General features: G+C 46.7%; 1 protein-coding gene across 2 annotated transcripts in view; it reads right to left on the bottom strand.

Annotated features, from left to right (window-relative positions):
* The window catches only part of LOC103175159 (nucleolar protein 4), a 153737-nt gene extending 134769 nt beyond the window's left edge, over nucleotides 1-18968 (bottom strand). For both annotated transcript variants that reach the window (XM_007887970.2, XM_007887971.2), the window contains exons 1-2: nucleotides 18616-18968; nucleotides 7684-7833 (exon numbers count right to left, since the gene is read on the bottom strand). In XM_007887970.2, coding sequence (XP_007886161.1) covers nucleotides 7684-7833; nucleotides 18616-18897 — 432 coding nt within the window. In that variant the 5' untranslated portion in view covers nucleotides 18898-18968. The remainder of the gene's footprint in view (nucleotides 1-7683; nucleotides 7834-18615) is intronic.
* Between the last annotated feature and the right edge of the window lie 8883 nt (nucleotides 18969-27851).

Here is a 27851-nt window from a genome sequence, read left to right as displayed (position 1 = left end):
TTTACTTTGATCCTCCTCGGTATTTACTAATTCCCCTACATTTGTATCATTGCAAATTTTGCATAGAAAGAGAAGCAACTGGTTGCTGGGCAAGCACAGGTCACCAGATTCACTTTCAATACTTATCTGATTGCAGTTTCCCAGTGCATGAAATGCTTATTGAAGCATTTGCCTACATGACACTGTTCAATAAAATCAAAACCCATTGTGTGAAAGTAGTATTAAATGCAAATGTTACTATTTGTTACGCACTACCTATCACCTATTGAATGTGGGCATTCTATAAAACTCCTTGGATAGCACCAAGGCTTTGGCAAAACCACTTCAATTCTCAAAGCCAAGGTTTTAGTCAAAACCTGCAGGTTATAGTTTTTTTATGTTTATTAGTTTATTTGTATTATTAATAATAATAATGGGTGAAGAAGTGATGTGAAGCAAGTTTGTTTTGGTCAGCCTGGTGTTGGACATGTGGAAACCCAAAATGGGAGTTCCACATATGCATGCCACCTACACCTGCAAATGGAATTTTCCAATCAGAAGCAGGACTCTCAGGATCATTTCCCTTTTTGTGGATGAAGTGAGTCAGCCTGGCTCAGTTGGTAGCACTTTCGCTTCCGAGTTAGAAGATCGTGGATTCAAGCTCCAATGTCAGGATTTGGAACTCATATAGTCTAAGCTGACACTCCAATGCAGTGCTGGGGGTGCGCTGCATTTTTGTAGGACCTGTCCTTCGTTAAACCAAGGCACAGTCTGCCTGTTCAGGTGAACATTAAAGATCCCATGCTCCATCGAAAAAAGAAGAGAGCTTTTCTCAGTGTCTTGGTCCACACTCCCCTACATAAAATTGGTCACTCATTCCATGGCTGCTTGTGTGACATTGCTGAGCACAAAGTACCTGTCATATTTGCCTACAAAATACATAGTCACTACATTTTACTGTATATGCTATGAAGCACTTTACGACTTACTCCCAATGTGAAAGGCTCTATACCAAATGTAAGGATTATTATTATGAAGAGAATAACCACTTCACTGATACAGCCTTCTGAACAGTGCAGTGCAAGTTTCTTGAACCAAGAAACAATAACGATTAAATAACTTTAAAAAATAGAAGTCCACTAGGAAATTGAAAGGTTAGACACTTTAATAATACTATCTGTAATAATACTAGTTTGTGCTTTTTGGGGGAGAAAGTAAATCCTCCAGCTCCCTCTCCTATAATCTGGACTAGACTGAGTTTTGCTCTTTTATAATAATAATAATCCTTGCATTTGATATAGCGTCTTATCATGCCGTTGAGATGTCTCAAAGCGCTTCACAGAAATATACTATAAAGTGAACTAACTGCATATTTTGTGGGCGAAATGATAGGCAATTAAATAACTTTTAGAAAAGGCAGCAGAGGCCTTTCTGATCAACCAGATAAGAGTTACCATCTGGACATTCTCTTAAATTAGGCAGGTGTTTTGCTTTTTAAATTGCTGCGCTAACAGGTAATATTGCTCCCATGCTTGAAACAATTTGTATCATGTTACACACCAGCTATTTTTGGAGGGGGTGAGCGAAGGGAACAATTGTCCTGTTAACTGGCCCTGAAAAGTTCATGCAAATAGTTTATTTTTAAGAGTGGTGGACAAATCTGCAAAATAGATTCACGGGTTGTCCTGTCGAAGGAGAGAGCACATGAAAAGATTACTTTTTTGTAATTCAATGTTTATAAAAGGAAAGATTGATCCTAAAAAGAAAGCCCTACATTGAAAAAAATCTTGGCTCTAATGACACTCAATGTCAGTACCTGAAAATAACAAAGATCCTGCTTGTGAGTGTATCCAAACCTCCCTTCAAGTTCTAACAGAAATGACAGCATTTGTACAAAATTCCTCAGTATTGACACTGGCTTTTAGGTAAAACTATTCACCAGAATGATTTACTAAAGTCCTCGCTTCCAAAAATTTGTCCCCACATTTGTGTTCAAGGTGACCTCTGTAACCTTTTCAAAGGACAGATTTTTATATTTCAAAAACTGAGTCTCTCTTTCAGTCGTTCGCTAAGCTAGATTTTGTCTTTTTCAAATCAACAAGTTAGCACTTTCCACAACCCTTCACTAGCCCTTCATCCACTGAAAATGATGTACACACATTTTACATTCTCATTGGATGCATGTGCAAAACTATCAGCAGTAATCAGCATATAATATGGGAAAGCTAGAAAATGTGTAATGCAAGTGGAACCCGTAAAATACAATCATGACCCATCCAAGTGCTGCTGATGAACCTTCTTGGCTGGCCTGTCATCAGCAGTGCCCTGGAGTATTGCAGGCCCACCTGAATCAGGAACCAGACTGAAATTGAAAAACAAATTTTTGTGGGCCAAAAGTTTCTGCAGGCCTGTGACTGGACTCCCACTCAGCTCCTAGCACATTTACCAACGCTGCATCATCGGTGAGGCAGGAAACTGTGGGCAACACATGGGCCTGTGGAATGCATTCCTGCAGATTAGGACAGATACAAGATGAGCAAATACTGTAGTTAGATAGATTTCCCTGGTCAATGCCATTTTACCCATGGTTTATCCACCTAAACTTTCTTAAAATAGTCATCGGAAGAATTAACTTAGAAAAGATTTCAGAACTGAACATCCAGGTATTACTTAGTTCGGTGTCGGACAGTGTACAATAATTACAATGGGTTTGCTTGTTAGGAAACTACCTGGTTTACAGCAAACATTGAAAGTAGAACTTGCTGAAGTTGTCGGGCAAGCTGCAAACAATAATCTTAATGTGCTATTTCCATGTCCATATTCAGAGAGGCAACAGATTTCCGTTGTCATGCTCTCCACGATTTCATAGCAACGACCTCATGTATTTGCTAATCACTAGTTCACTGCTGCACAATGGACTTGGCTCTATCCCACCTGCTTGTTCACAGCAGCTTCTGCCCTTTCTGAACTCCATATAATAGACAATAATAGAGGGAGATCTGCACGGGTTGACAGCTAAAAAGCTTGACTTGTCTCTCTCCTGGCTAGATTTCTGTGGTGCCTTTTTTTAAAAATTGTCTTTCACAGTAGAAACTTTTTGTTTTCAAATTAAAAAAATATACTAACAAAGACCAAGAGTACTTACTCTACGACTTTAATAGGCTGTCTATTTCTTATTTATTCACAATTATGTCACCTCTTACATCTGTGGAAATTGATGATCTAAATCATGAAGCTTTCTGTAAAAGTATGATTTATTAAAATTATTCAGGACAATATGTTCCAAATAATTGGGCGCTGAAGTTGGGAGGAAATGAAAAAGATTTTGAATAAATATCACTGTTCAAGAACTAAATTTCACCTATTCTAATCAATTACAGTAATATGGAAAGTTTGATATGGGTGGAACAAGGAGAATTGGAAATGTGTGGCATTCAAAGTTCATTATAAAACTGAATTTTGAACTCATTGTCTGGACTAATACTCCAGAGAAGTGCTGGGGTGTGCTGTATTGTCAGAGGTGCTGTCCTTCAGATGAGACGTTAAGCCAAAGTCTAGTCTGCCTATTTCAGGTGGATGTTAAAAATCCCATGACACAATTTGAAAAAAACAGGGTTTCCCCCAGTGTTCTGACTAATATTCCTCCAGTCTTTCAATTTATATTATTTGAGGAACAATGCTTTGCCTAAATTGGCCACTAATTAGCCTACAAACACAGTCAATACACATTACAGCACATTTCTGCAAGTGCTTTGACATGCTTCAATGTTATAGGTGCAATATCAAATGCAAGGATTATTATTTGTATTCTTAGATTAATGAACTGCTGTGAAGAGACTGTATACTGTATTTAGGCAAATGTTTCAGGCTGGCTCAGTTTGGTAATGCTCTTGATTCTGGGTGAGAAGATTGGGGATTCAAATCTCCATGTCAGACTGAATTTATTACACGGGTTGACATTTCAGCACAGTGCAAGGTTAATGCTGCATTGTTGGTGGTGCCATTAAACCACGGTACCATCTGTCTGTGCACATGGACATTCAAGGTCCTAAAGAGAAAAGGGAGTTCTTCCAGTATCCTGACCAACAATGCTCCAAATAAAGTTTATTATTCACTTCATGAATGTCCCTGGAATGTTGTTGTCAACTTTATCTACAAATACACAGTCACAACATTGAACTGCAATTTCCTATGTAATCACTCTAAAATGTTTCAACATTATAGGTGCTACATCAAATACAACGTTTATTATTAAATGTGGCAGTCAAATGGCAAACAGCAAACAGTGTCATGGGAGGCCTTAATGTCCACCTGAAAAGGCAGACAAGACCTTGTTTTATTGTCTCATCCAAAAAATGGCAACTGTAAAATGCAGCGACTTCCCAATTCTACATTGGAGGAATACATTGCCCAGGATACAAGGTCAAAGTTCCAATGTGGGGCTTCAACCCACAACTTTGATACATGGATGACTGTGCTGCTAAATGTACCAAGTTGACTCAAGTTAACAAACATCTGTATGCATTATTTTGAATCATAAAATTATAAATAAATGATAACACTTACATTTGATACAGCGCCTTATGCTGTCAAAACATCTCAAAGCTCAAAATAATTTACTGTGCAGTGACTGTAATTTGGGGAATTTCCTTGTTGGAGGTGGGATGCATGGAACTGTGCTCTAAAGCATGGTGATGTGTTTCCACATGTGTCAACATCCAAAATATAAATATATATAAAAATATATACAGTTTGTAGGTGAATGCGCAGCCAATTTGTGCACAGTAGTGTCTCACAAAGAACCATGAAGTCAATAAGCAATTTTATTAAGGGAATTTTGGCCTTCTCCCTTCCTTTTCAAATAATGGAATCTTAAAAGTCCACCTGAAAAGGCATATGAGACATCAGTTTAAAACCTCATCTCATAAGATTGTACCTCTGACAATGCAGTGCACCTCCAGCATTGCAGTGAAGTGACAGCCTACCTGGACTATGAGCTGTACGTGGAGCTTGAACTCATATCGTTCTGACACAGAGGTGAGAGCGCTACCAATTAAGTCAAGCTGACACTGAAGCCAAACAAACAGGATGGAGGCTGCTGCTTGACAGACAGGTCATTTACTTTTCCCTTCTGATACAATCAAGGGTCTCTATCTCCTTCAGCCTCCCAGCAACATTCACCTACAAATTACACAGTCACTACTGCACTTTTCAGTGAAATACTATATGAAATGCAAGGAATATCATTACTATTATTGTTCAAAACCCATGTGTCCTGCTTACTCTCAGTTTGGTGTGAGTGAGGTGTGCACACCTATATATACTGTACCAGTAATTTCAACATCAACTTTTGGGAATAAACCTGTGAAAATATTTTGAGAAATCAATGGGCGAACATGTGGAAATGCATAGCTCATTAAAAAACAATAAACACAGCTTCAAGAGAGAGAAGTCATGCTCAATCTAACCTGATGGACTTTTCAAGAATAGTATGCCAATGGTTAATAAAGGAAATAAAATCCATATCATATAATTAGATTTTCAGAAATTTGTTGGCAAAGTTCCACATAACAATTAATGACCAAGGCAAAAAGAATCATTGAATGGTGGGATAATATGGCCTGAATAGACGATTCGCTTAGAACTCAGGAGATGGAAGGTAGCCAGAATTGGCAACTTTTCAAGCTGAAGAGAGCTTACAACCAGGGTGTCCCAGGGGTCACTCTTGGGAATCATACTATTTTTCATGTATGAAATGATCTTATATATGGTTCTATAGATATACCTAGAATATTCTGGTCAGCTAAGTTTGTGAATGGCAAAATTGGCCTTGAGCAAATACAGAGGTAAGCAGAAGATCATTCCAGGTAATAGGAATTTAACTAATGAGAAAATGCTAATGACCTAACTGGCATTTTAGACCACAAAGAGATTTGCCAAAGTTGATACAAATGTGTTGAAATGTGATTAAATAAAATAAACTTGCAAATTCCCCCCACTGTGTGTGTTATAGCCTACAGTACAAAACACGTTGGTTTATGGCCTCCTGCCGATCAGTGGGATGAACACCCCACTTTCCCATCATGTATATTCTATTTTTACTTTGTGAAGTGTTTGGTTGGCATCACTGAATATTCAGGAGTGCCCTCAAACATACAAATGCAACTGTATAGAATTTTCTCTTTCAGTCTTATGTTTTCTTTAGCATTTTTAATACTACACTTTTATTTTGTCAGCCAGGTATCTGACACATGTGGAAACCCGAATTAATTCCACATAGCATGCCTGCGACACTTGGAACTTCCCAGTTGTCTGCAATGGAATGTGCATTCTAGAGGGATATTACTAATTCAGTAGAGCAATAAGTACAGGTTGGTCACACCACCTTTTTAATACAAGGCATTTCTCAATACATGAGAAGCCTTGGCAAAGAAATATAAACTGCTTATGTTGGCAATTCCACATCCAAGGGGCTGAGCAACAGATTAGTATAGGCCGGAGGTCTCCCTTTTTGCAAACCATTTTCTCCTTTTACCACAAATCCACCTCAATACTTGGTCCTAGACTTTCCAAATGGGCCAAAGGAAATCCCTCAGTCTCCCACAATATGTTCACAATATAATTGTGACAAATGTCACAATTGGTTTATTATGTACTCCCTATTATGCTATCCAGCTTACAAACCACATGCAGCTCACACACAGAATCAACAATACAAGAAAAGAGAATAAGATCCATTGTTTTCTTTCCAGTCTCATTGGATTCTACATCTTTTGTAGCCATGAGTGTGCTGGACAATCTGGACCAAAAGCCTCAACATACATCACACCAGGCCAGCCAATAGAAGGCACCTGGTATTGGGTCCCAACCCAACTGTCCAGCGCCTTGGGACATCGTCCCGACATGAAAGGCGCTCTATAAATGCAATCTTGTTGTTGTTGTTGTAGAAGGCACAGACTCCAGGCCAGCCAATAGAAGGCACAGACTCCAGGGGCCTGAACATGTCCAAAAGTCTGTATTGTTGTTCAAGACGTCTCCTACTCTCCTGCTAATCTTAAAAGTCCAACAATAAAAAAGAGTGAACTCAACATTTTTATTGTGTAACTAAGGCATCTACATGCTTCCAACTACAGTGGCGTAACCACAATATCGGATGTGTTAGCCATGGATAAAGGCTTGTGTACAGGTCCTTTCATTGGATTCTGCAATATTTTTCTTTTGCGTCTTTACCTTATTACTCTCAAAAATCTCACAGCATTTCACAAGTAATTAATGACACGTGTAGTGACTGTTTACATAATTTAGGGCACCTGTAATTACTTCTGTATAGGTTAATACACACGGTTAATACAACTGGAAAATTAGACCCGATCAGAGTTAAGCATTGGGGAACTTTGAACAACTTTTTTAAAAAGTTGTTTGGAGCTGAGCTGCCCCCAGCTGACTGCCTTCCTTAGCGCAGGCTAAACTTCTTTCAGTAACACTGCTTCCAATATTAAAAGGCAATAAAATCTTCTGTGATCCAACACTGAAGTATTATATCATCAGCAGAGATTTAGAAACACCAACGTTGTCCTTTGAAGATATTTAGAAGAATATTTGACAGTATTTAGGAAAAGGAATTTGTTTTAGCATTAAGAGAATAGGTTGACAGCCTTAAATATGCAAGTACCAACCAGAATGAATTGCAGGTTAATAACTTACTGCCTTGTAGGTCCTTTTCTGACCAGCATGTTTTCGTGATTTTTCTCCATTTGCACCTATTTCCACATGCATGGAGTAGATAATATCGAAGAAGTCTTCGACCACTGCAACCCTTTTTAACGACTGCTTCTCAGGAGCACTGACTCCATCCTGTGGAAAAAACACAATTGTTCAAAACACAACTTTTAAGTGTTGTTGAATAAGGATATCAGTTTAAGGAGTACATTAAAATGAGCAATCAACGAAAGTTTTAAAGTCGAGTCAAATTGCATTTTCTAAACCAAAACACATGTGCTTCAAAATCAATACATTAACTATATGCAGAGTTAATAGAAATGAATTTCTCAATACGGTCATGAGAACATTGGTTCTAATGTCTGGACTGGACATTAGTTGGAGCAAATGGACCAAAACACCATGTACAACAAATGTAAAACGGATTACTTCAACTCACATCGTAAAGATGATGTTAGAAATAGTTTTTTTCTGCTGAAAAAAATAAGCTGCCCCAGGCATCAGCTCGGAACCATGCTTTCCAAGATTTCATTTTGTTCACAGTGTGTGTTTCTCCTCCAATTCGAGGAACAGAAATGTTCATCCTGGCTTCCCTTCACCTGTTTGGAAAGATGGCTTTGCAAAGATGCTCCCAGTCAGGGAGCTGCAGCCTTTGAGGTGGGAGGAGGGTGAAAATCTGAGCATCACTGGGGGCGCTTTAAATATGTGGGTGTGTGGGTGACTAATGAGGTTTTCTTTTTGCCGTTGTAGTGCGGTTAGCCCACAGACACACAAAAGCATCCACCCCCACCTGGTGTTCCTCCATTTCTCACTGACTCACGATCTCTGCACACAGTGAAGCCACTGGAGAGGAGAAGGCACGTCTTTGCAGACAGAATGAGTACCTGTGGTGAATCATCATTGGCCCGCGGTTGTACATACGATTCCTTTCAGTTCTCCCCTCCTGAGAATCGAGATTGCCCCCCTCTTTTGATCTCGGCTTCTCGCTGGGATAGATAATACTGCAGTGCAAATAATAATCATACCATCCAAAAAAAAGGATCTGTCTGATTTTAAGGCCCGAAACCCAAAAGCGGGTTGTGCAAAGGCTTATTAAGTGTGTGTTTTGTTTTAGATGACATGTTAATACAGATCCTGTACATTTCTAATCCGGCACTTCAGTCCTAATAAGTCACGAGAGAGCGAGTGTAAAAGACGTCCAATAAGTGAATCCCATTCACGTCCTGACACAGCCCCCACAGCTTGATCAGAGCTACAGCAGATCAGGTTAACACAGTCACTAAAGCTGACCAGTGCCTGTATCCAGGGCTCAGGGCTGAAGAGGATGCGCGGAACTGAGGGGACCTCTGGGGAAAGGTGTCTCGATTCACGATGAGATTCATCACTGACACAATATTAACTGCAACCTCATGGATGTGAACGGATGACACGGTGGTTTCGTGCAGCGATCGGCGGTGTGATCGCCTCCCCTCCCCTCCCCTATGCCTTTCTCTCGTTGAATTATTTCCGAAACAGTTAACTGTTGGTGCAGACTGCACAGTTCTGCAGCAGCTCGATGATTGCATATTAATACAGCACTGTGCTGAATCGCTGGCATTGCAACAGTTTGGATCGCAATCGTTTCCAGCGCTCCTAAATATATATATAGATATAATATGTGTTGCACTGCGTACAATCTTTCAAAGTTTCAGCAAAGGTGTGTGTGGGTTACAACCAGGAAGTGCAGCGCAACATGTGACCACTGTGTGTGCAGTTGTAAATAACTCACTGAAATGGAAAGCTTTAACTTCTTAAATAAACAAATCATCATCAGGACAACCAGAAGCTCGAGCCCAGAGTACAATGCAAACCTCCACTGCAACATATATCTCAACCCGAATGAAATGAGACTTGAAGCTTTTTTTAAATATATATATATATTTATTGTTGTGCCAATTGCACTGTGTGTGGACTGTGTGTGATCTGATGCTCGTTTGCAGTCGCTCCCTGTCGCTATTTTTCAGTCTGTGTCTCGTTTCCTGCTTCAAGTCCCGCACCCGTCCCGCCCCACCATCAGCGGGCGAGCATCCAGCTCGTCTCCCAACACCATCCCAGAGGCCCTCCACCCCCTCTCCCCCAACACCATCCCAGAGTCCCTCCACCCTGCCCCCTCTCTCCCCCAACACCATCCCACAGTCCCTCCACCCTGCCCCCTCTCCCCCAACACCATCCCACAGTCCCTCCACCCTGCCCCTCTCTCCCCTACACCACCCCAGAGTCCCTCCACCCTGCCCCTCTCTCCCCTAACACCATCCCAGAGTCCCTCCACCCTGCCCCCTCTCTCCCCCAACACCATCCCAGAGTCCCTCCACCCTGCCCCCTCTCCCCTACACCATCCCAGAGTCCCTCCACACTGCCCTCTCTCCCCCAACACCATCCCAGAGTCCCTCCACCCTGCCCCCTCTCTCTTAACACCATCCCAGAGTCCCTCCACACTGCCCTCTCTCCCCTACACCATCCCAGAGTCCCTCCACCCTGCCCCCTCTCTCCCCTAACAGTATCCCAGAGTCCCTCCACACTGCCCCCTCTCTCCCCAACACCATCCCAGAGTCCCTCCACCCTGCCCCCTCTCTCCCCAACACCATCCCAGAGTCCCTCCACGCTGCCCCCTCTCTCCTAACACCATCCCAGAGTCCCTCCACACTGCCCCCTCTCTCCCCTAACAGTATCCCAGAGTCCCTCCACACTGCCCCTCTCTCCTAACACCATCCCAGAGTCCCTCCACCCTGCCCCTCTCTCCCCAACACCATCCCAGAGTCCCTTCACCCTGCCCCCTCTCTCCCCTAACACCATCCCAGAGTCCCTCCACCCTGCCCCCTCTCTCCCCTACACCATCCCAGAGTCCCTCCACCCTGCCCCCTCTCTCCCCAACACCATCCCAGAGTCCCTCCACCCTGCCCCCTCTCTCTTAACACCATCCCAGAGTCCCTCCACACTGCCCCCTCTCTCCCCAACACCATCCCAGAGTCCCTCCACCCTGCCCCCTCTCTCCCCTAACAGTATCCCAGAGTCCCTCCACACTGCCCCCTCTCTCCTAACACCATCCCAGAGTCCCTCCACCCTGCCCCCTCTCTCCCCAACACCATCCCAGAGTCCCTCCACGCTGCCCCCTCTCTCCTAACACCATCCCAGAGTCCCTCCACACTGCCCCCTCTCTCCCCTAACAGTATCCCAGAGTCCCTCCACACTGCCCCCTCTCTCCTAACACCATCCCAGAGTCCCTCCACCCTGCCCCCTCTCTCCCCAACACCATCCCAGAGTCCCTCCACCCTGCCCCCTCTCTCCCCTACACCATCCCAGAGTCCCTCCACACTGCCCTCTCTCCCCTACACCATCCCAGAGTCCCTCCACACTGCCCCCTCTCTCCCCTAACACCATCCCAGAGTCCCTCCACACTGCCCCCTGTCTCCTAACACCATCCCAGAGTCCCTCCACCCTGCCCCCTCTCTCCCCAACACCATCCCAGAGTCCCTCCACCCTGCCCCCTCTCTCCCCTCACAGCATCCCAGAGTCCCTCCACACTGCCCCCTGTCTCCTAACACCATCCCAGAGTCCCTCCACCCTGCCCCCTCTCTCTCCAACACTATCCAGAGTCCCTCCACCCTGTCCCCTCTCTCCTAACAACATCCCAGAGTCCCTCCACCCTGCCCCTCTCTCCCCCCCCCCCCCCAACACATCCCAGAGTCCCTCCACCCTGCCCCCTCTCTCCTAACACCATCCCAGAGTCCCTCCACCCTGCCCCCTCTCTCCCCCCCCCACACCATCCCAGAGTCCCTCCACCCTGCCCCCTCTCTCCCGAACACCATCCCAGAGTCCCTCCACCCTGCCCCCTCTCTCCCCTACACCATCCCAGAGTCCCTCCACCCTGCCCCCTCTCTCCCCTAACACCATCCCAGAGTCCCTCCACCCTGCCCCTCTCTCCCCAACACCATCCCAGAGTCCCTCCACCCTGCCCCCTCTCTCCCCAACACCATCCCAGAGTCCCTCCACCCTGCCCCCTCTCTCCCCTACACCATCCCAGAGTCCCTCCACCCTGCCCCCCCCCCCCCCCCACCCCCACCTGCCCCCTCTCTCCCCTAACACCATCCCAGAGTCCCTCCACCCTGCCCCCTCTCTCCCCAACACCATCCCAGAGTCCCTCCACCCTGCCCCTTCTCCCCAACACCATCCCAGAGTCCCTCCACCCTGCCCCCTCTCTCCCCTAACACCATCCCAGAGTCCCTCCACCCTGCCCCCTCTCTCCCCTACACGATCCCAGAGTCCCTCCACACTGCCCCCTCTCTCCCCTAACACCATCCCAGAGTCCCTCCACCCTGCCCCTCTCTCCCCGAACACCATCCCAGAGTCCCTCCACCCTGCCCCCTCTCTCTAACACCATCCCAGAGTCCCTCCACACTGCCCCTCTCTCCCCAACACCATCCCAGAGTCCCTCCACCCTGCCCCCTCTCTCCCCAACACCATCCCAGAGTCCCTTCACCCTACCCCCTCTCTCCCAAACACCATCCCAGAGTCCCTCCACCCTGCCCCCTCTCTCCCCTAACACCATCCCAGAGTCCCTCCACCCTGCCCCCTCTCTCCCCTAACACCATCCAGAGTCCCTCCACCCTGCCCCCTCTCTCCCCTAACACCATCCCAGAGTCCCTCCACGCTGCCCCCTCTCTCCTAACACCATCCCAGAGTCCCTCCACCCTGCCCCCTCTCTCCCCTAACAGTATCCCAGAGTCCCTCCACACTGCCCCCTCTCTCCTAACACCATCCCAGAGTCCCTCCACCCTGCCCCTCTCTCCCCAACACCATCCCAGAGTCCCTCCACCCTGCCCCCTCTCTCCCCTAACACCATCCCAGAGTCCCTCCACCCTGCCCCCTCTCTCCCCTAACACCATCCCAGAGTCCCTCCACCCTGCCCCCTCTCTCCCCGAACACCATCCCAGAGTCCCTCCACCCTGCCCCCTCTCTCCCCAAACATCCAAAGTCCCTCCACCCCCCCTTCCCAACACCATCCCAGAGTCCCTCCACCCTGCCCCCTCTCCCCCAACACCATCCCAGAGTCCCTCCACCTGCCCCCTCTCTCCCCAACACCATCCCAGAGTCCCTCCACCCTGCCCCCTCTCTCCCCAACACCATCCTAGAGTCCCTCCACCCTGCCCCCCTCTCTCCCCTAACAGTATCCCAGAGTCCCTCCACACTGCCCCTCTCTCCCCAACACCATCCCAGAGTCCCTCCACCCTGCCCCTCTCCCCTACACCATCCCAGATTCCCTCCACCCTGCCCCTCTCTCCCCTAACACCATCCCAGAGTCCCTCCACACTGCCCCCTCTCTCCCCTAACAGTATCCCAGAGTCCCTCCACACTGCCCCCTCTCTCCTAACACCATCCCAGAGTCCCTCCACACTGCCCCCTCTCTCCCCTAACAGTATCCCAGAGTCCCTCCACCCTGCCCCCTCTCTCCCCAACACCATCCCAGAGTCCCTCCACCCTGCCCTCTCTCTCCCCAACACCATCCCAGAGTCCCTCCACACTGCCCCCTCTCTCCCCAACACCATCCCAGAGTCCCTCCACCCTGCCCCCTCTCACCCCCCTAACACCATCCCAGAGTCCCTCCACCCTGCCCCCTCTCTCCCCCAACACCATCCCAGAGTCCCTCCAGCCTGCCCCCTCTCTCCCCAACACCATCCCAGAGTCCCTCCACCCTGCCCCCTCTCTCCCCAGCACCATCCCAGAGTCCCTCCAGCCTGCACCCCCCCCTCCCTTAACACATTCCCAGAGTCCCCCCACGTTGCCCCACTCTCTCCTCACCTTTAAAGCCTGTCTTAAGACCTTTCTTTAATTCCCCCCACACACACTTTTTCCAGCTCTCTCCCTCCCCGCCCCAATCTGGGACTCTTGGACATCTCTATGAAGCACTTTGAAGGGTCCTCGCCAAGTGAAAAACTATATGAATGTAAAAATCTTGTTCACTGCCCACCCCACAGATTGTATTTGGCTATTGGGAAAAGACAGAGGGTCAGAAGCTCAAAGTATTTGCATTTGGTTATTACAACCACTTAACTCAAAATTCAACCCAAATTTACAATTTATGAAATGAATATGATCGGTGGTTTGAACTTATAGTTATAATGAAGAAAGCTCTGCGAATCGACAGGAATAGGAACTGGTGAAAACTTAAGTTTCATAAAAATATATTACCTCCCTCTATTTCCCCCCTCTCTCTTCAATATATAATAATAATCCTTGCATTTGATATAGCGCTTTTTACATGTTCTCAACGTCGCAAAGCGCTTCACAGAATAGACTGTAAAGTGAATTGACTGTATATTTGTGGGCGAAACGCGGCAGCCAATTGCGCACAGCAATGTCCCACAAACAGTGGTGGATTGAAAGTGACCAATTTATTATTGCTTTTGTCTTTGGAGGGATTATTATATACACACACACATATATATATATATATATAGATAGATAGTCTTCTCAGAACAGCGAATGATTGTGATTTAAGTTAGCTGTCCGGACTGAATAGTGAACGGATGACCCACAGCAGCAACAGACAGAGGTCGCTTGCGGGTGGAATTGCGGTACAAACTGTGCAGCACTGCAGTGAGCAATGTCGGACGGGGAGTGAAACACTTTATTGGAGGTTTCGAAGAGAGAGGGAAACGTCGACAGTGCAAAACAATGTTTTCAAATCCACCTCCTCGGGACACGATGTCATTCCCAACTATTGAGTGAGCAGCAACACTGAAACACCGCTCTGGGGACACATTGAAGGAGTGCGCTGTGATCCCACAGGGCTGCGAACCCCGATCCTGATCAAACCGATGGGACTTTAAGCTCGTTACCTCGCACCGGTCTCACCTGGGGCCACGGGCTTTCTCTCTTAAAGATATTGTATTGCACATTTGTGTCACGCCAACTTAGCATGATTTTAATGCACCACTGGCGATATATGTAAACATAAAAATGAAAACACTATCTGCGCGGTTTCCGTCCCGTAAGCGATTTCACTTACAAGTGATCTGCAGAAAGTGATCGTGTTACCATTGAGATATATATCGAATATATTTATTTAAAATGCTGCAACAATCCTGTCCGCACCGTAACTGCACAGCCCGATTGAGTACGTGTTCACATAACACTAACTAAACCTCCTTCCCGGATTGATTTAGGATACCCGCTCGGTGCTGCCGTGCAATGCATTCACAGGAGCCCAAACACTGCCGTGTCTTTAGCTCCCGATGCACAGTGATGATCAGTTACAGCAGCTGTCGGCGGGAGCTGCGATATCGGTAGAAATTGACGGGAAAAGGAAGGAAGGTTAACGATCACCTAATAATGCCGCCACGGTTTCACTTGGCTGGGACTGAGCAACGGGAAGAGAGCGAGTGCCAGGGTCCAACAGCACTACCACACCTTGTCAGAGTGCCGTGCCTTGCCTTGCCTTGCCGTGCCTGGCTGGCTGCCTGCCTGGCTGCCTGGCAGCTGCTGTCCTGAGCTGTGGAGGCGGGTTTGCACTGTGTCCGCTGGGAAGCGGCGCAGGTTGAGTGCGGCAGCGCAGACAGGTAGTGGTGACAGTCTCCATGGGAACACGGGCTGCGGTGAGAGAGAGAGGCAGAGAGGCAGATGCCGGGCGGCCGGGCGGGCGGGCAGTGAGGCGGGAGCGCGCCCCGCTCGTCCCCGGAAACCCGAGTCCGGGGGGCGGGCACACCGCCAGCTCGGGCAGGCGCTCAGGCTGTGAGCTGCAACAACAACCAGCATTGCTACAGCGCCTCTCCCGCGGGGCAGCGTCCCACAGCGCTTACCAGCAGCAACAGGATGATCAGAAACACCCGAGCAAAAGCACCCAGAAGCCCTGACCTCAGCTGAAGCCAAAGGAGGGCTGGTGTGAGCGCATGTGATGTGCCCAGGGCCCGGGCTGGCGTAGGAAGGAAGGAAGGGAGGGAGGGAGGGAGAGAGGGAGGGGATGCATGTGGGGGTAAATGCTGCATGCCTGCTATTTTCAGGCTTCATCGTCGGTTTCATAATTAAACAAAAACATTCAAGACGCCCAGAATCTTGCATTAGTGCTTACGTTTCGCATTTTAACTTTCTAAAACGGCAAGTCACATAAACACTGAATGCAAAAACAGTTGGACATTATTAAAAGTCCCGTGGCTGCTGCTGCTGCTGCTGCTGGCAATCCTGCTGCTGGATGGCACCAAATGAGCCCACGCACAAGTAAAGGGAAGTGCACAGCACATCTACAGTCACTGCATTACAATCGTAAAAATATAAACGGGAGTCGTCTTCTGGTTATTAATTGCATCGAATAAAGCACCCCCCGGAGTTTCTCTGGTTTGTTTCAAACACTGATCCGCCCTCCAGAAGGACGACCTCTCTGTAGGCTTTTCGTGTGAAAAGAAAAAAAAACTGCACATCACATGCGTTCACACCAGCCATCCTTTTAAACTTCAGCTGAGGTCAAGGCCTTCGGGCTTTCTGTTATTTGCGACCCAACCAAGTGATTCCTTTTCTCGCCAACAGGGAAGTTGGATAAGATAGGTCGGAAGGGCCAAAAAAGATGTACTCTGTCACATGGAACTGCTACTGTGTTGCAGGTTTTCCCTGCGAGCCAATTTCATAACCCCCCCCCCAAATAAATCACCAAAACACGACATCTTTGCGGATGTTTTCTGATCACCATCTTAATGAGTGGACCGCAATGATAGTGCTGGGTTTTTGTTGGGGTGGGGGGGTGGGAGAGAGAGAGAGAGAGATCATGATCCCAGAGCCAGGCAATGCCATCCGCTGTTCCCATCCATATGGAAAGTCCCGCATTAACTTGATATATTCGATGGGGGGGGTGGGGGAGAGATAAGAGCCCCTAAATTAGCTTTAAAATAAATAAAACCCAGGCAGGTGGGCAGTCAGAGTCAGTCGTTTTCGGAGTGACACGTCTAGAAGACGTGAAAAGCGCCATATCAAACGCAAGGACTGTTATTATTATTATTATTGTTATTATTATGATGATTATTGCCGGGCAGTGTTCGCCTGCTGCTGGTACCCTCGTCCCAATAACGAAGAAAGAAATGCCAGGGCGAGAGGCTCTGTTGCCTGGTGACCAAAGTGCATCCCCCCCCCCCCCCAGACCGCAGGAGGACCTGAACGCAACGATATCGATTAATTGGCAACCCACCCAACTCCCCATGGTGTTGCTCAGCGAGCAGCAAAACCCCGCTGAAGCCTTAAAGACTGTCAGCACTTTTAATGGAGATGAAATTAATGAATGTGGGTTGTGTTAGTTTTATATAAAAAAAATTTTTTTGGGGGGTGGGGGAAAAAACAGGGGTGGGGGGGGGATGTGTGTGTATCTATATATATATATATGAAATGGATACTGAATGCTGTCGGACAGGCCTCCCATTTTATTGCAAATTGCCCGTCCCTTTGGGTGCCACTCGGAATCACAGTGCCTTCAGCAGGATCGGGTGCTGTATTTAATTAGCCCGAGAAACACAGGCGTCGCTGCTCGAGCTCTCTTCCTGGTTTACCAGTGATCATGATGCCTAATCACCAGGCAGCAGCCGCGCACTCACTAACAGGGGCAGATCCCTCGGGCAGACGGGGTGGGTGGGTGGGTGGGGGGGGAGACTGTCCAAAAGAAAACTCCCCAAAGCCCCAGAGTAATCCAGGTTGTCACGAACCCACAGAACAGGACCAGATTAAACCACACCGGACGTCTCATCTCATCTCCCTTTCTGTTTGGAGGGAGAGGGTTGTGTGTGTGTGTGTGTATATGGGGGGGGGGGGGGTGGTGGTGGTGGTGGGGGGGGGGAAGCTAGAAAGGGAATAAATTACATTTAGCACGTTACTAAAAATGTTTATCAACAACGATCATCATTTACCAGTCCATGGGTATGGGTTTCAACAGCTGCTGTATTCGTGTACGTGTTTTTTTTTTGGAGGGGGAAAGAGAGTGCACGTTTCAGCCAAATCTACTGAAAACAATATTACTGTTAGAATCGGATCCACACCTATAAAGAGAGCTACCGGACACTTTTTTTAAAAAATTCAACCCTACTGGAGGACCATATTTTGCTCCATTTTGTTAACAGGAACACAACCGGATTTGCACAGGAAAAGGGAACGTGTTCGGAAAATAGGTAGGGGTGGGATAGAGAGAGAGAGAGAGGGGGAGGGAGGGAGGGAGGAGGGGGAACACACACACATCAGCACCGCATTTGGCTTCCAACCAACATTTCTGTCCCGACACCATGTAATGATATCCGAGATACATCAAGCACTCCCTCCCTCCCTCCCTCCCTCCCCTCTCTCACTCCCTCTCTCTCTCTCTCTCCCTCTTTCTCTCTCCCCCCTCCCTCTCCCCTCCGGATTAAACGGTCCCATATCAAACAGTTCAAAGCATAATATTCCGCAGAAGCTCTTCTGAGTGTCTGATCTGCGAAACGGGACATTTAAAGCCCTCTCCAAACGTTACGTTCCCCCCCCCCCCCCCCCACACCCCCCACCCCCCTCCACACACCTCCCCCTCCACACACCTCCCCCTCCACACCCCCCCTCCCACCTCCTCCCCAACGAAATAATACTAATAAAAAAAAGATCGGGGTGAGCTGACAAGAGCAGAGCAGAGCAGAGCAGACAGGACGTGTCGGGCCACAGGCAACATGGTGACCGCTACCGCCTGGTGCACGGCATTTTTTTTAAAAAAAAAGGCACGATCACCAGCCGGCCGGGCAGGGCAGGGCAGGCAGGCAGGCAGGCAGGGCAGGGCAGCTGTGGCACCCTTTTCCCTCTCTCTCTCTCTCTCTCCCTCTCTCTCCCCCCTGCAACAAGAGACCTGGAGAACCGAACAGCCATCAACTTTCCAGGCAGCCGAGCACTCACCGGGGTTTTGACGGGCACGTAGAGGACCTGTTTGCCGGCTCCGGGCTTGGGCTCCCCCTGCGATCCCAGCTGGAAGCCCTTCGACTTCACCCAGAATTTGAATTTGGCGTTATCCGCAGAGCTGGGCTCGGTGCCGCTCAGGAACTGCACGATGCGGTCGTATTTCTTGCGAGTCACGGTCTTGGTCTTGCCCGAGTCCCCGTAGGTTTTCAGGCACCACTCCTGGAACTGGCGGTACAGGTCCCGGTCGCCGGGGTCCCGAGCGGCCGCTTTGTTCTCCATGACCGGCCCCCGGCAGCCTGGGGACTCGAGTGGGCTCCACACCGTGTGGACTTTACACCTGGGCAACCTCTCTATGGAGCAGTGGATCCCACCCGGTGGGCGGGTGGTGGTGGGTGAGGGGGGGGGGTGGGGGGTGGTTGCAAAAAAAAATAAAGGCGGTTTTGTTGACTGGCCGATCCCGAGAGCGAATTTTTTTTTATCAAAAAAAAAGCCCTATCTATGCTTCTGTATATTTATGCACAGACACAAACCCCCCCCTCCTCCTCCTCCCCCCCTTCCAAAAAAAACATTAAAAAAAAACGCGAGCAATTCAGACACACAAACTGTCCTCACTGGAGAGCGGCCGGAGGGAGGCTGAGGCTGCTGGAAAGGCGGATTATTATTATTATTATTATTATCATCAATAATAATTTTTTTTCCACGTAACGGGCTATATATTATTTTTGCACCCACCCCACCCCCCCCGAAAAAAAAAAACGAATCGTCCGGTTGTCGGGTTCGCTGTCTGTCGGGATTGCTTTGGCTTTGGCACCGCCACAGGCACAGGCACCGCCACAGCCGCCGCCCAGAGTGTGGGGTGCAGTGTGCAGTGTGTGCCGTGCACCGTGCTGCCTGCCCTGCCTTGCCCTGCCCTGCCTGCCTCCTTGCCTGCGGGATAGGACTGTGTGGATTGCCCCCCGTGCAAACTGGAGCCGAGCGGATTACACGCCGCCCTCACTATCTCCCCCCACCCCCTCGCCCTCTCTCTCTCACACACTCACTCTCTCACACTCACTCACTCTCTCTCCCACCTCCTCTGTGCTGTGCTGTGCTCTCCCGGCCGGGGCTGAGCCGGGCTGGGCTGGGCTGGGGGAGGGAGGGAGGGAGGGAGGGAGCAGCCACACACGGAGCCTCTCTGGCCGGGTCTCCCCGCTCCACGGGCTCTTCCCTTCCCTTTCTGTTTTCCAGTCGCCCGATTGGACGGCGGCACAAAAGTTTCTCTGGCGACCGCCAATCAATGATGTCACGTACAGCTGTCCCATTTAGGAATAGGGCACAGCGCGCATGTCTCCCTCCCCGCACAGCACCCGCACCGCACCGGCACCCGCACCGCAAAGCGATAGCGGCGGCGGCGGCGCACATGCAACAGCTGGGACAGGTGAAGAGCACCGCTCTCCCCTCGGCTTCACTGCTTCCTCGGCTCTTCCTCCTATCCCCGACCCCTACCCCGCCATGAGAAACGGCTTTGTCAGGAGGCCGCTCGCTCTGCTTACTCCAGAGAGGGAGGGAGGGAGGGAGGGAGGGAGACAGCAAACACACTGAGGATGAGCTTCACTCTCACACTGAGAAAGAGCTTCACTCTCACACTCAGAATGAGCTTCGCTCTCACACTGAGAAAGAGCTTCACTCTCACACTGAGGATGAGCTTCACTCTCACACTGAGAAAGAGCTTCACTCACACTCAGAATGAGCTTCACTCTCACACTCAGAATGAGCTTCACTCTCACACTCAGAAAGAGCTTCACTCTCACACTCAGAATGAGCTTCACTCTCACACTCAGAATGAGCTTCACTCACACTCAGAATGAGCTTCGCTCTCACACTGAGAAAGAGCTTCCTCTCACACTCAGAATGAGCTTCACTCTCACACTCAGAATGAGCTTCACTCACACTCAGAATGAGCTTCACTCTCACACTCAGAATGAGCTTCACTCTCACACTCAGAATGAGCTTCACTCTCACACTCAGAATGAGCTTCACTCACACTCAGAATGAGCTTCACTCTCATACTCAGAATGAGCTTCACTCTCACACTCAGAATGAGCTTCACTCTCACACTCAGAATGAGCTTCACTCACACTCAGAATGAGCTTCACTCTCACACTCAGAATGAGCTTCACTCTCACACTGAGGATGAGCTTCACTCTCACACTGAGGATGAGCTTCACTCTCACACTGAGGATAAGCTTCACTCTCACACTCAGAATGAGCTTCACTCTCACACTTAGAATGAGATTCTCCCCTCCCTCCCTCCCCACACCCACCCCCCTTACTCCCACCTCTCAATCACAACAAGAATGAGTTCCTCCCCACCACCCCACCACCCACCTTCCTCAATCCCATCGAGATTGAGATACTCCTCTTCACTCCTTCGCTCACATACTGAGAATGAGATTCTTGCCTCCTTCACTTCACTCACACTGGGAATGATTCCTCTCTTTGTACCGAGAATGAGATTCCCCCTTCCCTCAGAAAAACTACCCATTTGTTTACGATAAACATTATTGCAATAAGGGTTAAATTTTACAACAACATTGATTGCCTACGTGCATGCACTGTGAGAGGGAATACCTAGATATTGCAGGTGTTTTCTGTTTACCTTGGGGGAGAGGGAAATCTGAAATGGCTTACAGATAAATCTGTTTAGGATTTGAGGTACTACTGTAACCTATTTAAGACATATTCACTGTGTCATCTCAGTATCATCTCAGTGTCTTGCAAGGGAGACATAAGGGTGGCTGACACTCCAATATACGTATTGATAAGTGTATGTAGTTTTATTTTGCTTCAACCACTTACCCACTTTTCCCATAGTTAGAATATCTCACCACAGAAATCGTTCTTGCAGACAGTGATTCATTCTGGGGTTTAGTCCTTCAGCTGTCAGTAACTTTCCTACCAACTCCTTACCAACCTGCCCGCTCTCTCCGTTCAGCAGGCTCCGGCCTGCTTCACGCCCCGCCTCGCCCACTCCACCATTGCCGAGCTGGCATTCAGCCACTCTGACCCACCCTCTGGAATTCCGTCTTGCAGTTCCTCCACCACATCCCCTCCCTTGCTGCCTTCAAGACCGGTCTCAAGACCCTCCTCCTCGACCGTGCATTTAATCACTCTCCTTCGCCCACCTGACCTCCGCCCTCCCCGATCCTGACCCACAGTTTGGGTCCGAAATACTGATTGTCCAGCGCCTTGGGATGTCCTCCCAACGTGAAAGGTGCTATACAAATGTCATTTTGTTGTTGTTGTTTCTGGGCCTTCACCCAAGTGGCCATTCTTCATATGTGAGTCAAGAAAGAGAGCCTTAGTGCATCATGTAACCATGGAGGGATTCATAGCAAGCCTAATCCTGTACTTACTTACAGCCTGTACACATGCATTTAAAAGAGGAATTTAACTCATCATCCACTGTCCTGTACCCTGTTTTCTCCTTTGTCTTCCTTGCCCTGCCTCCCCCCTCTCTGTTAGCCCTTAAAAGCCTCTCCCTCCCAACATGACCCAGTTCTGACAAAGAGTCGTGGACCCGAAATGGTGACTCACTTTCCTTTCTCCATAGATGCTGCCTGACCTGCTGAGTGTTCCAAACGACTTCTATTTTTGTTTTTTGTTGTTAGTGTTAATCATAAGGTAGACTTTCGCATGAGTTACCCTTGTGACAAGCATAATGTACAGTAAGATCTTTATTGCATTTAATTATTCAAATGTATTTTATTGTTTTGTGATCTTATTAGATAGTCCCACGGATGTTCATACAATATTTTGTAGTGAGAGGAAATCATCCAGTTTTGGAAAACAAACCACCTATGCAGCTTTCTTCAAGGACCAAGCCATCGTAACTGCACCTCTATTTTTCAAACTGAAGCAGTACAATACAAATGTATATTTATAAAGCACCTTTCACATCAGGAGGACGCTCAAAGCTCTTAACATTGGCTTAACACCAGAGCTGGTGGTGGGAGCTGAGGGGTGGCGGTGGGAGTGGAAAAATGACCAAAGGCATGGTCAAAGAGGTTGATCTTGAGATGGACTTTGAACAAAGTGAGGGAGGGAATATTTTGAGTAAGTTAGGCATATTTAATTTCAGGATGACGAAATAAAACACATTTTGATCTTGTTGACGTAATACTAATTGTACAATATATGATCTCTGCTTTTCAATAAAAAGTATCAATCCAGTTATTTACAGAATAATACATACCTATGCATTACAAGCATATATTTAATCGTGGAGTTCACATCATGTCATAAGTAATAGTAACAAAGCTAGAGGAATTTTCAAATGTCTGATGGTCCATGTGATTTATTTGAGGCCTTTAAGTTATTTTAGTGAGGAATGTTCTTCAAAACCTTAGATAACTGTAGATAACTGCCTGACAACCTGTAACTGAATTACAAGGCAAGAAAGCTATTCTCAAAGTTCAGCTGACATTACAAACTATGACAGCAAAAAGCTTATTAGCTGAATCTTGAGACTATAATTATCTTTAAGTTACTCTCACATATCAATCTTAATTTACAATATATATCTGAAAATTAATCTTGGAATATATAAGTAGTGTCACATAATTTAGAACATTGCTAATTTAGTTATGTAGGGCCTGAAGGTCAGGACATATGAATAACCAAATTTTATTTTCACAGTAGCTTATGGGAATCTCCACTTTTTTGCTTTTTACCTAATATTTGATGTTCACGAATAAAACGTTGTAAAAATGCTTTCCGTAACGCTTGCCGCAAAACAAAACACAATTTTGTTTCTGTGTCAGAAAACAGAAAGATGACCAAAATATTGGACCTCTTTTTAACAGTATAGATAAATACATAAAGAATACAAGTAGCTAACTACATCTCAGAACTGACCAAAAAGTATCAGTTAAATCAAGTATGTCATGTTAAATCAAGTTACATCTTTTTTGTATTCACACCCCATACGTGAGAAATCGTTATATAATTGCCGTCCATTTAAGTGCTCTGAGATGCATTCGTCCTGAAGGGCGCTATATAAGCTCAAGTTGTTGTTGTTGTAAGAAACACACTGTACACCAACATACCAGTGTATGGTATTGACTGGCCCTGTTCCAGCAAAATGTGTTTTACTGCAACTTCACAATTTTGGCATTTGTTTCCTCGATAATTCTGTTTGTTCTTTGCTGTTCGCTTTTCATGTTATAACATTGCTTATAGATTGTAGAAGAATTTTTTACATACTTGGTCATGTCCTGAAGAAAATGTCAAAGAAAGGTTTCTGGTCTGTATGGATCTCACCTATGTGTGCAGTAAGAGTGCTAATATTGGTCTCATTACCCCAGATTAGGTAGAAAATAATTAGTCATCCTTTCATCCTGCCACTTCAATGTGCTGAAATTATAGAGCTCTGAGTAGGCCCTGTTCACCGCAACCTGGGAGAAGTGGACAACATACATGTGACATACACTGCATTAATTACTGCAGGAATGACTGTGAATTATTCAATGAAACGCACTAAAATGGAGTCCTGTAGCTCAGTGGTTAGACCACTCGCCTTGCAAGCGAGACACCTGGGTTCAATTCCAGGCAGGGCGAAACCTTGGGCAAGTTTCCTTACTCCACACGCCTAATAATAATCTCTCCAAAACCGAACAATAATAAATTGGTCATTTTCAAGCCACGACTGTTTGTGGGACACTGCTGTGCGCAATTGGCTGCCACGTATCGCCCACAAATATACGGTCAATTCACTTTACAGTCTATTCTGTGAAGCACTTTAAGACGTTGAGAAGATGTGAAAAGCGCTATATCAAATGCAAGGATTATTATTATATAAAATAGTAAACTATGTGGTTTTAGCGAGTTGAATTCTTGTAGTACCCCAGCACACACTCTGGGGTCTCCAAGCCTTGTTTGCCTCACATCCAAGCCATGACCCGCTCTGCCTTCCCTCACCTCTGTAACATTGCTCAACTCTGTCATTACCTCACCCCTCAGGCCGCTGAAACTCTTGTTCATGCCTTCATCACCTCCAGGCTCGACAATGCAAATGCCCTACTTGTCGGCCTTCCCAACTCCTCCCTCCACAGGCTGCAGATAATCCAGAACTCTGCAGCCGTGTCCTCTCCCGCACCAAACTCCGTGACCCCACCTCCTCCATTTTCGCCCGACTCCACTGGCTTCCTATCCTTCAGAGGATCCAGTTCAAGATCCTGGTCCTCACCTACAAAGCCCTCCAGGGCCTAGCCCCACTCTACCTCTGTGACCTCCTAATCCCCTCCGCTCAGCCGGCTCTGACCTGCTCCACATCCCCGACTCACCCGCCCCACCATTAGCAGGAGAGCCTTCAGCCACTCTGCCCCCAGCCTCTGGAATTCCATCCTGCAATCACTCTGCCTCGCCCCCTCCTCAGCCTCCTTCAAATCCCGCCTCAAAACCCTCCTCTTTGACCATGCCATCGGTCATCCCCCTTCCCTCCCTTCTCCCCTCTTGATCCCAGCTCAGCTCTGAAATGCTGTAGACTGTCCAGCGCCTTGGGACGTCCTCCCGACGTGAAAGGCGCTATACAAGTGTAATCTTGTTGTTGTTGTACGGTCATGAATTAGGTAAGCAACAACAACGCATTTATTTAGCGCTCGTCATGCAGGATAGTGTGAAATGCTGCAGGGTGTGTCCCTCCAGCCAAAAAAAATCAATGAAACAGAGATTAGTTTATTAGAAAATTGAGCAAACAATTATTTTACTCTCAAAGATAAACAGTGGTCCAACTGTGTTCTAAAATTTTCCCAAACCTCCATTGTCTATTGAATGTGAAATTTGCTTCCCAGAGCAGAGGTTGAAGAGGATGCTTGATATACACATGAGGAAAAAGGGATTAGAAGGGTATGAGAGGGAGTAAGGAATGAGTAGAGACTCCCATGGAGTATAAACACCAGAATGGACTGGTTGGACTGAATGGCCTGTGTCCATGCTGTAAAGGTCTATGCAAATCTATATCTCATAACCAACGTTTCCCCTACACAAGAGAAAGACTTGCAGAAAATCTTGAACTTTTTTCAAACTCAAAAATTAAGTATCTATATAATTAAGTTTTATTTCAATAACTTTTAACTAACAATAAATTTTGAGCATACAGGTCATCCAAAATATTTTACATTCTTAACCATAGCAATTTGTTCAGGTTTTTTTTATTAAATGAGGGACTATTGCTATTCAAAAGTTTGAATACTCTAGTTGCAAACATAATCATGCAGCATTTCACCATTTTATATGTTATCAGTAATGACTATGTATATCATATCTGTTCTCTAATACCCACCAAACTGATTGATGTGACTGGGCAATAAAATTAAATTGTCCTTTCTCTCTGTCATCCTCCTGACGTGAAAGGCACTGTACAAATGTAATTTTGTTGGTTTGCTTACGTATTCTTACTCTTACACATGCAAATAGGTATGGACTCAGTTTATTGTGCATGGCTGAATACAGCTTTGGGTATGAGAAATTAATGTAATTATTCTGCAACACAATATAAGGGAATTGGGCAAATACTCTATTTTTTAAAAAATGTATGGTTTGGGAAAAAGGACTCCATGCATAGCTCTTTCAGATAGCTGGCATAATAAATGTCCTCCTGTGCTATAATATTATATAATTCTATTAATAGTCTTTAAATTATTTCTCAAAATATTCCAAGAATGTTCACTCCTGTGCATTATTTGCTTCCAATAATATTCCCAACAAATTGCAGTTATATAGCACCTTTCACAGTGGGATATTGTCCTAAGGCGCTGATACAAACCCTAAATCGAGGTTTTGTACCTGAGCTGGCATTGGATTCAGGAAGCGTGGAGCTCAAGTGGGGTAGGTGAGGAGAAAATGTCCGAAAGTGCTGTTGAAGTGGAATGTCTTGAGATGGACGTTGAAGGAGATGAGGGAAGGGGAGAGGTGAAGGAACTCCTAGGAGTTCCAGCGAAGGGGTAGAAAGCCTGCCGATGGTGGGGAGGGCAAGACGATGGGGTGGGGAGGGCGTGAAGTACACAAAAGGACTTTGATAGGCCTTCATAATTGTGCTTCTTTGTTTTAATTATTTGTTCACAAACAGTCACATTTAGAAGAATCTGAAAGAAAACAATGTGTGATGATGGCCTTTAGAATTGTGCCTTTTTTGTTTTGGATGTATGATTGATAGAGGATGCAACACGCCAAAACAAATTTTCTGCGCAAAATTGAGGCTGACCTCACACTGAATCACTTGCATCAATCTGCCATACGAATGAAGCAAAATTTCACATGTTCATATCTGGCATTCTGTTTATACCATGCAAAGCTTTCATTTTTATTTTGCAAGTTTAGTTGTACTTTCATGTTTCTTGTCTAAGAAATTGCAGTATTGTTAAGTGTACGTGAAAAAAGTATTCCTGGAGAGTCCCTGGCTGGGCAACATTATGATTATACAAATTAACATCCCTGTGATATACGCAGCGGATACGTTTGAGATAGGATACCGTACTTATACCATAAGTAGGTGATGCACAAACTCACAAGTGAAAACATTGATCTTATCATATTGCTGCCTACAACATTTTGCTGCTGAGCAGATTAGCATGTTTCAGAATCAATCTAGGAAATAGCTGTATATCGTTTCAACGTATGAGAAACGGGGACAACTAGGTTGTGAGTTGATTTATGACAATGTAAACATGGCCTTGCTTGGTAACGCAACCAGTAATCCAGGTTTGGAGCCAGATGGTTCCACAGTACTCCAAGGCACCGCCGATGAACAGACCAGACAGCCTGGCTCTTCGGGCATAACTTAGAAGGGCAGACCAGTTCCAAGGATCAGGGATTCTTTCCACTCATTTCCTGTTAACCCTCTGAGTCAAAGACGTAATAGGTCAGGTGGTCCCAGCTGGACAAGCAGAGGAGCTTGCCAGACAGTGCTCTCAATGACAAGCTATATGGTTCTAGCTGGTTAAACTCTAAGTGGTACACCAACACACACTCTGGGGTCCTTAAACCTTGGCTATTGCTGTTATTTCTGGATTCTCTGGGAGTCCAGGGAGAAATTGCGCACTTTATTCCAGACGAAGAAATAGTCACATACATAGGTGGCATAGATATATAGAAATCTTAGTTTGGTTTGGTTACCCTTAAGCATTGTGATGGATTGCTGTACATTGTTACAATTGTATTCACACGATTGTGAGTTCAAGTCCAACACCCAAACT

Source organism: Callorhinchus milii, unplaced genomic scaffold, assembly GCF_018977255.1.
Source record: "Callorhinchus milii isolate IMCB2004 unplaced genomic scaffold, IMCB_Cmil_1.0 Scaffold2, whole genome shotgun sequence".
In the NCBI taxonomy this organism is placed as follows: Eukaryota; Metazoa; Chordata; class Chondrichthyes; order Chimaeriformes; family Callorhinchidae; genus Callorhinchus; species Callorhinchus milii.
The sequence above is the reverse complement of the archived record's forward strand: the minus strand, read 5'-3'. Positions and strand labels throughout refer to the sequence as shown.